The sequence below is a fragment of the Musca autumnalis genome, unplaced genomic scaffold, assembly GCF_047663935.1.
Source record: "Musca autumnalis isolate F117 unplaced genomic scaffold, ASM4766393v1 scaffold_3, whole genome shotgun sequence".
Classification (NCBI taxonomy): domain Eukaryota; kingdom Metazoa; phylum Arthropoda; class Insecta; order Diptera; family Muscidae; genus Musca; species Musca autumnalis.
In genome coordinates, this window is record NW_027411866.1 from 139,935,979 (window position 1) to 139,947,458 (window position 11,480).

The 11,480-nt window shown below is 41.3% G+C and overlaps 1 protein-coding gene across 1 annotated transcript in view; it reads left to right on the forward strand.

The window, feature by feature from the left end:
* The window catches only part of Dora (zinc finger SWIM domain-containing dorado), a 51,753-nt gene extending 42,207 nt beyond the window's left edge, over positions 1-9,546 (forward strand). Inside the window, exons 5-8 of the mRNA XM_073974552.1 lie at positions 967-5,775; positions 5,835-6,173; positions 6,248-6,397; positions 8,412-9,546. Coding sequence (XP_073830653.1) covers positions 967-5,775; positions 5,835-6,173; positions 6,248-6,397; positions 8,412-8,478 — 5,365 coding nt within the window. The 3' untranslated portion in view covers positions 8,479-9,546. The remainder of the gene's footprint in view (positions 1-966; positions 5,776-5,834; positions 6,174-6,247; positions 6,398-8,411) is intronic.
* The last annotated feature ends 1,934 nt before the right edge of the window (positions 9,547-11,480 follow it).

An 11,480-nucleotide genomic window follows, 5' to 3' on the forward strand; every position in this document is an offset into this window, starting at 1 on the left:
TCTACTCGATTTTTCCCATCATTTTCAAAAAAAATGAATTTTGTTGCACAGTGTGGGACAATTTTGAATAAACTCAGATGAAGTCCGACTTTAACCCTAAAACGGCTTTTTCATTTTTAGAGATTCCTGGCGATTAGACAAGAGTTACAGATTTGGTGTATTCTGAGACCTATAGTAAAAGTTTATTACGAACAATTTTGTAGAATATTTGGATTTGATTCGATCACATTTTAAGTAGTTTTTGAAAGATTTTCAAAAAAAGGAAAAAAGACCCCTTTGATGAACCGCATGAGGGTTAAAATCTTTATCAAACATATTCCCCATACCCTCCTGAGTAAAGTTGCCAAAGACACTATATACCTAAAATACAAGGATTCCAAGATATCTGAATTCGAATATTTCGAAGAAATTAAAAATGGGCGGAACTTGCCCCGCCTATTTTGGTTACTTTCCGACGTAAACTTTAAAAACGCCGATACACGTGTCTCATTTTTTAGCTCTACTTTCATAATCTACTCGATTTTTCCCATCATTTTCAAAAAAAAAAAAAAAATGAATTTTGTTGCACAGTGTAATTAATAAAATTTTTAAACCCTACACCATTGCATGAATAATATACTTATTGAGGCTAAGCGAAAAATTATTTTCTAGTTGTTACTGCATTTATAAATAAAATACTGTAACTTAATTCTTTTAATTATTGTTTTTTTTTTTTTTTTTAAGAAAATCGCTCACGGCACCTATTCTTTTATACAGATAGCGTCCAGTTCATTCATGTAATGTTATCCATTTTCCTCTTACAATTATTAGAATAGAACATATGAACGTTCCGATTATCGAAATAATGTTAAATTGGTTTATATAGATAGGGTTCAGTTCCTTAATTTAGTGATTCCTACATTCCTCAAAAATCACAAGCATCACAATGTCAAACTCCCTTTAACATTATCATTTCTTCAATTACAGCGATGTAAATTATTTAACAAATTCCGCCCCACCGGCTGCCACAGAATGGAGTTCTTTACTGCGACCGTTAAGGGGCCGCGAACCTGAAGGTATGTGGAATCTTCTCTCTATCGTTCGAGAAATGTATCGTCGTTGTGATCGTAATGCTGTGCGGTTATTGGAAATCATAACGGAACAGTGTATGGCCTGTGATCAGTTACTATTATGGTGGTATCAAACAAAACTCTCTCTGATGATGGGTTCACATGGTCACAGTGGCGGTAAACATTCAAGTACCCACTCGAATTCAAAGGCAATCGAACACGCCTGTAGTTCATTATTCGATGAAATAGTTGTGTTATGGCGTTTGGCAGCATTAAACCCAGGTCTGGCACCCGATGAACGAGATATGCTACATGCCCAATTCACTGCCTGGCATTTGAAAATTTTGGATCGTGTTGTTAAGTGTCGCATAATGCCATCTTCATATAATAACAAACACCAACAGAATATGAGATCAGATGCCGAGATGTTTGTGGGTTTTAAACCGGCCATAGAGGCGTGTTATTTAGATTGGGAAGAGTATCCGATTGCAGGGATTACCCACACACATGAGACAAATCCCATTTATTATTCCCCCTTTACTTGTTTCAAGCATACCGAAAATAAGTGTGAAAGTAATGGTGGTCAGCTGAATGCTACACAGGCTTTAATGGCCAATAATAAACATTACAATTACATTAGCTCCTCAGCGGATCATGGACAGCATGGTGCATTCAAACAACGTTTGGAAAGACCATTTCGTGAACGTTTCTATATATCATCGAGTAATAATTCTAGTAATTCTTCAAGTGATAGTGTTCATGCCCGTTTACACCAAGGTTTGGAGCTGCCACACCAACAACAGCAACAGCCTTCGACATCTGGAAGTGGTAATTCTGGTGGTGTTAAAGTTGTTGTTGCTCCCGGAGGGCCAACCAGCGCAGGGAATACAAACAGTAACAATTCAGCAGAACGTAGTGGTACAGGGAACAATCTATCGGGCGACAACAGGCCATCCACATCATCACAGTCCGCCTCAGCGATTGCAGGATCTTCTGCTTCGTCGGCAGTGGTGCAAGGTTTACCACGTCGGATCCCCTTGTCAGGCATGGGTGGTGGTGGTGATGGTAATCGTTCGAGTGCCAGCAGTGAAGGTTTCTGTGAAAATGAAGATTTTGGAGGTGACAGCAGCAGCAACAATTTGTGCATATCCGACAATGATAATGGCCGAAGTATAAATCCAAATAAATTTCCCATGGCCCAACATCAACAGCAACAACAGGCTTCTATTTCGAAAACAATTTCACAATCAGATTCACAACAATCATTTAATGACTCATCTCCTGATGCCTTGGATGTGACTGATGAAGATAATAAAATGTCTGGATTTTCTTTGCCAACAACACCCACGAATAAAGCCATTGTTGCCACACTTGCATCACAATCTTCATCCGATTCCACAACATCATCTTCTTCATCATCTAATTCGTCTTCTTCGTCATTGTTGATAGCTTTAGGCTCTGAGACACCCGGAAGTGTTGGTGGTGGTGCTGGTTTAGAAGTGGATAAATCCCAAGAAATCCGAAGACTATCAAAGGATGAATCATTTTCGTCGTCAAGTGATGAATTTGTAGCACAAGATGTTGATAAACTTCGTTCGGCAGAAGATTTAACACCAGTGCCAAGTACATCGGCTGCTGCTAGGGCAGCTTTAATGAAGGCTCAAGTCACTGTCAACTCTCCCTCACCCTCGAATACCGTTGTTAACGAAGTTGACACAAATAGTGGTTCGTTGAATAACAAATCGATAAATGTCACCACACCTACAACGACATCAGCATCGGCATTATATGCTGGTCCCTCTACATCAGCTCAAGCAATGGCGGCAGCATCACTTTCAACAAATATGGGCCATGGTGTCTCATCTTCGTCCAATACACCGGCGGAAAAGCCACATATATTCTCAAATCTAAGACCATCCGAAGATGCTTGGGATATACTCTTGGCTCGTGCCGAAGGTCTACATGCTCATGGTCATGGTCGAGAGGCGTGTATATTGGCAGTACGTTTAGCTGAAGAAATGTTAGAAAATCCACCCAATTTAATGATGGAAATGCCGCCAGCTCCCAAGCGAAAAGGCAAAAACAAAAACATCAATCCAATTTCTCATCATTTGACCGTCTTGGCATCAGCAACCTTGACAAAATGTGCTTTCCTCTGTACTGTACTTTCAGAAAATTCAGAACATTATCACATTGGCTTTCGTATTTGTATTTTTGCTTTGGAAATGGCTCGACCACCGGCAAGTACTAAGCCCTTGGAAGTTAAGTTAGCCAATCAGGAAGCTGATATATTGACGCTCTTGAAGAAAATACCAATTGACGAACCGGAATTGGATGTAATACGAGCACGGGCTGAACGTCTACGTAATGGCACAATGAAATCGCGGGGAGAAGCTTTACTGCCTATAAATTTGGCTTCATATATTTTCGATGCCTTAGTAATGCCCTCTGTGTCCATGAAAGATCAACGAATACGCAGCATGAGTATCTATAGACCCATTACAGATGAAAATCTAGGCTTTGAGGCGGCTGTGGCTGCCTTGGGTTTAAAAGCAAATGTCTCTGAAGCAGAACATCCTCTTCTGTGCGAAGGTACTCGACGCCAGAGGGGTGAATTGGCTCTAACCCTACTGTATTTCTACAAAGATGATCCACATAAAATAGCAAAAATTATGGAGAAATTGTTGGATCGTGAAATACATACATTGCTGAAAACACCTCTTTTACCAGCCTACTATTCCAATAATCCACCAGTAAGGACACCCAATAACTCGGCCAATAGACATGGTGATGATTACAATAACAGGCATGGAAACAATGCGGCAGCCATGGCAGGGGGTTCTGCAAACAACATTGGCGGTGGCGGCAATATGGATTTGTATCATGCTGACTACGCCTCCGTGGGAGGCAATAGCCGACCAACAAGTTCCACAAGTGCAGAGTTGGATGTAAATATGGCTGGTTTGAATATCTCCTCCCCCGGAAACTCTTCGCTAATGGCTGCGGCCCAGCAAAATAATCAAGGTATACAAAGCAATGTACCCGCAATGGGTTCTCAAACCACACAGACCACCACAAGATCTAAAGATTCACGATACAAAGGCAAAAGGGCTTATCCCTCCATACCTAATCAACCCTCTGAGGCTAGCGCCCACTTTATGTTTGAATTGGCCAAAACAGTTTTGGTCAAAGCTGGAGGCAATAGTTCAACATCGTTGTTTACCCAAGCCACGGCGAATCATAATCACCATGGTCCCCACAGAGGTCTGCATATGTGCGCCTTTCAATTGGGCCTATATGCTCTGGGTTTGCATAACTGTGTCAGCCCCAATTGGTTGTCTCGCACCTATTCTTCGCATGTCTCTTGGATTTTGGGACAGGCAATGGAAATTGGAGCTCCGGCGATAAGTTTTCTTATCGATACTTGGGAAGGTCATTTAACACCACCTGAAGCAGCTAACATGGCTGATCGGGCATCTAGAGGCTGGGACAGTAATTACCCGGCTGCAGAATTGGCTCTTTCTGTCTTACCTCATGCTGCCGCCCTCAATCCCAATGAAATTCAAAGAGCAATTCTTCAATGTAAGGAACAAAGCGACTATATGCTGGAAAGAGCGTGCATAACTGTAGAAAATGCTGCAAAAGGAGGAGGTGTTTATCCTGAAGTCCTGTTCCAAGTGGCCCGTTATTGGTATGAGCTGTATATGCGCAATACACCCAACAATGGTGGAGGTGATCACGATCAACACGATGACCACCTGGATCATTCTGCTGCTGTGAGCCTTTCAGCGCTCATAGAATCTCATCAGCATCATGAAATGCAGATGCAACAACAAGCAGCAGCTGCGGCAGCGGCCGCTAACCAACAAGCTATGGTTGGTCCTCCATTGCAGGGTGGTCCACCTGTTCCACCTGGTGGTCAGCCGGGACAACCGGGAGGACCGGTTGTTGTAACCTCTGCACCACCAGCCTTTCAACAACAAGTGCCAGCAATGGCCCCAGTGGGTATGCCACCATATAACCCATACGGCTTCTGTCAGGGCATGTATCACCACAATCTCTCGTATCCAACCAATCAAATACCCATGTATGTACCGCAAGGACCACCACCAGGACCACCGCCTCAAGCATATCCAGGCTATCCACCACCACCTCAACAACAACCTGGTAATCCCACTGCACCACCACCGAATGCCGGAGTTCCACCACAACAGTCTCCGTATGTACATCAAGCACAAAATGCTGGAGCATTTGGTCAAATGACACCTCAGGCCGCATATCAAGCAGCAACAATGCAATGTGGACCACCGCCACCAACGTCGTTTGGCCCACCACCACCCCAAGGTCCCTCCGTCCAGCCAAATGGACCACCACAAATGGCCCAACCGCCACCAGGTATGCAAGCGGCGGCCGCTGCTGCTGCGGTTTACTATAGCCAACAGGCACCACCACCTAATGGTCAACATCCGGCTCAAGCTGCGGCAGCTGCCCATCAAATGGCCGCTATGCATCAAATGAGAACAAATCAACAGCAAGGAGCGGTATATCCCTTTGTACCCGTCCCGCAGCAGCCACAACCACCTCCGCCACAACAACAGCAAGCGCCACATCATCCACCGCCACCACATAATATGGGCGGTCATGGAAGTGGAGGCGGCGGTCATCATCAGCAAATGGTTCCACCGCCGCAGGGTGCGAACCGTCAACGTCATCCACATCAATTCACGTGAGTATACAACAATTCTTTTTTTGAAAAATTATAATTATATTTTCTTTTACTAATAGACCCGCGCAATTACGTTATCTCCTGGCCGCGTATAATGTTGGCATGTTAGCTATGGAAACATTGGCACGGCGAGTTCACGACGATCGTCCACAAGCCAAATATGCACGCAATCCTCCCTATGGTGAAGATGTTAAATGGCTATTGAGAATTTCGAAAAAGCTTGGCTCCCAATATTTACATCAGTACTGTGTGTGTGCCGTTAATTCGATAGTTAGTCCATTTGTATTACACGATGTGGCCATAGAATCGGCACATTATTTGGGTCGCAACAATCATCAATTGGTTATGCAACACTTAAGATCGGCTCTAACGCCATTGGTGCAAAAATGTCAGCAAATGTAAGTTGGAATCTTCGTTTGATAAAGCAATGGAAAATTTGTTAATATGCCTTCGATTTTTTTTTCCTGGACAGGTATATCCAATGTATACATCAAAAATTGTATCATCTAACACCAGCCGATTATGAAGATTTTGCCAGCATAATTGTGGCTGCTCGTGCCGCATTCCAAATAACACCGGAGGGAAGTGCACAATTTAAAGATTGGTTACAATCCATAAAGAGGTTAGTTCGACAAACAGTACACTTATGTTTTTTTATGTTTATAAATAATAAATGTTTCCATTAACATTACCACATTAAACGGTATAATCAAGGTCCACCAGTTAGACTACTTTTGACAATAAACTTAGTAGATTTGGCATTATTGTGAAAGAAGAACTGCACAAATCAACAAACTTGAGTAGATAATTACTTATGAACTATGTTGGCCCTCTGCAGAACATTTGTCCGACAAGCCGATCGAAGAAAAGATTTCCATTTCACTCTATTTGTTGCTTAATATATATCTGTTTTTCGAACTAGTTTTCCACTAGTTTACTCCATCGAAGCCTTGATATTCCAGTTCTGCGTGTACCGACATAGGGCCAGTATTCATCCGCCTTTTTAGTGGGTTCATCATCAATCATAGTTCTACTCGTTCATCTAATACGAGAAATACATTTTTTGTTGCATTTTAGTACTTTTCTCTTACGAACACATGTACACTTTAATAGAAACCCTCGCTTAGAAATTGAATATTCTAGATTTAGCCTTTTCGTCTCAACGTTGATTACCAGTAATGCCCGTAATTTCTACGCGTAGTTATCTATGAGTTCATAGATATCCCCCGTGTAAGCAAAATTTCATAATTTCAATCCATAGGTAACGTTACCGGGTCGAAAACGGCCGTGTTACTTACACCAAGGATTTCGCCTGGTTGATCGTTGCCAATGTGTTAAAAACTGTAAAACACTTGTATGTGGCAATGTTTTTAGGAAATCATGAATGAAAATCACCAATGCTACCACATGTTTTCAAAATTTACTCGCCTCGGTAAGTGGCACGTAGAAATTACCAAACGCGTAGGTAGAGATAACTAACCTACACGGTTATCTAGGGCTAGAAATGACGGGCATAAGTCACATAAATGGTAAAAATGTTAGTACATTTAAGTACTTTTCGTAAACCTTCTACTACGAATTTTCAAAAAAAAAAAAAACAGCCAAATCGATCGAAATTTCAAGATCCTAGCTTCCGCCGTTTCGCTTGGGCATTGATTGTCAATCAAACAAAATTGCTCAGGTATTAAGATACGAGTTTGAGACAGTAATGAAAATAGGAGTGAATGAGATACGAGAATATATTTTATTAATATTTAGAGAACCGCGACAACATTTTCAGATAAGTGGTTGCAATAGTAAAACTCAAAAATAGCTATCGTTTGATATAAAAAATCAAAATCCCATTTTTTTAAGATACGAGGTTGAGGAACTAAGACGTCGATATGTTTCTTCTAAGTGCTGGTAAAATAAATCTTTCGTCTCTTTGTCCTACTGTTTAGTGGGAGCATGAGCGCAAATAAAGCTGATGTTGAGAAATTTAGCTTTTATCCGTATTGTAGCAAGTCATTCATTCACCGAGGTAAAGCTGGAGACCAGATGTTTTAACCTCCGACTAATTATAAATCCGCAACCAAACGCATACTGTGTCGCATCTATAATGCAGTGCATCCGCTTTTTTGAAGCCTTTTCCAATCCATCGTATTTTCTGTATGGCAGTAATAGCGGCCTTGTATTTTTTTCTCTACAAAGAGTGCGAACATTCCAGGTGCAGATTGGCACATCATGGTCGTTTAAAACATTTGTGGGGGGTCGTCAATTTTATTCCTGGGCTATATCATATTAAAGCCGGTGAAGGCCAAACTTGAGGAGATTAAAAAAAAAGCAAAATTCCAAAAATATTTTTTTGCTCTCTTTAAAATTTCCAATTTTCGACATATGTACCGTCTATCTTTCTCTATAACGAATACTTAAGGAAAAAGTGGAAACTCTCACACAAAATAATCTGTCTATAACGAATTTTCTATAAAGCGTTATAGAGAAGTTCGACTGAAGTTTTCTATGATTACTCTAGAACTTTTTTCCATAACATCTTTTTTATTATATATCTTCAAAAAGTGCTTAACGACAACTTCTCCAAAAGCATACACTATTCGCTTCTTAAGTAGCACTATATAACAAATACTCATTCTTTACAGATCGAAATCGTGTAAAAAAGAGCTGTGGACACAAATAAATGCTGCACTGCAAAGTAATGCCAAATGACAAAGACTTGATTCACATAGTATGACTACATCAACACAATCTTCATCATCTGCAACAACAATGGCAGCGACATCTGTTCCAGCTGCAACTGCATCAGTTACGGGAGCTGCAGCAGCGGGCAATAGCAACATAAATACAACAGGGGTCTCCGCAACAAGTTCTAGTGCATTAAATAACATGGGGAGTGGAACAAGTACAAGTGCAACATCTGGCTGCGCGGCACCACCCTTATATGATGGTCCATCAAGTAGTAAGAACGTTCTGATCGCTAATGAAGCAGCAGCTGCGCGTAATTTGACGTCACCCCTATCGACAACATCGGTTTCATCGACATTGTCTACAACACCAACAACAACATCAGCAGCATCTTCACTAACCTCATCGACAAGTTTTTCGTTGGGTTATGGTGGTGGCAGCACTAATATGGTTGGATCAAAAACCGATTCCGCTGTTGCCTCAACATCTAATGCAGCAGCAGCAATACCAACAACACCACAATTAGTTGATGGAGCTGCAGGTGTAGCCAGAGCAGCTGTTGACAGTAATACAATGTTGTCGGATGCATATCATCATCAACAGATGCAATTGCAGTTGCAACAACAGTTTGAGCAACACTATCAAATACAAACTTATTACCAATCTCAACAGCAACAACATCAGGCAAAGCAATATCAAGGTTATTATGAACAACACATGTATCTGCAGCAGCAGCAGCAATCTCATCAAGCCCAGCAAAAACAACAAAATCACCTAATCTACAAAGCGGACCATCAAAGACAAGTAATGCCAATTGCAACGTATCATCAGCAACAGATTCAACACCATCCTTCACAAACTTCGTCCTCTGTTACCATGACAAACATGGCATCCCGACAAATGATGCCACCACCACCTCCTCCTCCTCCGCCTCCACCTTCACAGCCGCCTCAATCTATTGTGTTGATGGCTGCCAATAATACAACAACATCCTGTATAACACAATCAAATGCAGCTGGTACTGCAACAACAACGATAACAACTACAACAAAAACTAACAATAATCGCAACCATTCACATACACAATCACAACAACAATCAATAAATTATACAACAAATACCACAAACGTTATTGCTGGCGGTGGCAGTTTATTAAGAGGTGCCGTTTCCGCTGGTTGTGGTGTTTTCAATAGTGGTAGTGGTGGTAACAACATAGCAGTAGAGTTACGAAATTATAATCAACAACAGCATTCACAAAATCAACAACAATATTATCATAGCAATCATAATCATCAGCAGGTTCAACATTGTGGAACAACAAACAATACAAATAATGCTGCTGGCACAGCTTCCTCATCATCAACATTGCCACCACTACCAACATCAGCACCACAATTACCAGCAGCAGCCGCCTCTTCATCATCATCGGCATCAGTATCATCATCATCTACACCATCGTCAACCTTTGCACCGCCACCACCACCACCAACATTGGCTACACCTCCCGCTGTTAACCTAATTATGACCACTCATGGCCAACAGTTACCACCACCACCGCCGCCGCCAAATTATCAACAACATCAATATCATCACTACCATCATCATCATCATGCACATCATCAGTATCACAATTTGTCTCAACTTGGCCACTATCATCAGCAACTTTAACAACGTTTTTATTACATGTTCGTTGAATTGTAAAAGTTATTTTGATTATATTGAATTTCTTCTAATTTCAACGTTATTCGGTATATTTGCCCTGGTAATTGTAACAATTTTCATTTATATACTGGGGATTTTCTAAATGACAAATTACAACAAAAGAAGATAAACATTTTTTTTTGCACAACTCGTCAATGCGTTGGATTCGAATGAAAATGGAAAATGCCATCGTTACTATTTTTCCTCTTCTAAATTATCATGAAATTAATATAGACAGTAACATTTTTTTATCGGCATACCTTACCAAGAAGTTAGGTAAAGAACAATTCTGTATTCTGTATAAATACGATTTGGACGTTATGATCAAAACCAACCACCAACTAAAAGTTGCTATGAAGAAAGCTGACGTTTTTGGTTTATATGCTCGAAATAATCACTTGAGGCCGGGTTTTAAAGAATTAACAGTAGTCTTTTGCACCAATCTTAATTTGTTCGGGATGTCATCATTCGACACCCGGGAGCCACCGAGATGCAGTGGTAAGCACGTCCGCCTTGCAATCTAAAGGCCTGCGGTTCAACCCGTGACAAGAACATCAAAATTTTCGGCGGTGGGAAATTTTCTTAGCGTAATGTTGGCTTACATTTCCTGAGTATTTCAGGCATGAAAAACTTCTCTACAAGTGGTGTCGTAAGAGACGCCATTCGGACTCGGGAATAAACAGTAGGTGCCATATCATTGAGCCAATATCAGTCGACGTCCACTCATTGATATAAGAGAAATCCCTTTGTTCCTTCGGGGATGTTTTGACAACATATGTATGTCATCATCCGTTGGGAAGGTTTCATATGTTTTTGGGAATTTTCACAAAGTCTATCCTTTTGCGTGTGAATATCTATCTCTATAAACACTTATTATGTGCAGGATGTGCAGTTGCCGTTGATTGTTGGCAGCCACTTTACTCGGAGACCAGTGGCCAGTAATGACCCCTACAGCAATTCTGATGTATGATTTATGTAGTGAAAGAAGGGTCGCAGTTCTATGCCCTGAGATTGCCCACCCGCGGTGACTCGACACAGTCCTCTAGCCGAAGGTCGGTCTTAGATTTACTGGTGAAGGATCCTAACGCATTTAAAGCAGCCTGGCTATCCACGTAAACCACCCTAGCTATCCTATCTGCAATGTCTGTATATTCCTACTAGTAGTTCTAAGGCTTTCGGCACTGCAAAGACTTCTGTCTGAAAAACTCTGCAGTTGTCATTAAGTTTGTATGAGCGTCTGATGTTCTGCTCTTCATAATACACGACAGATCCCGTGCCTTCTTCCATTTTTGACACATCAGTGAAAATGGATAGGTTATCGGGAA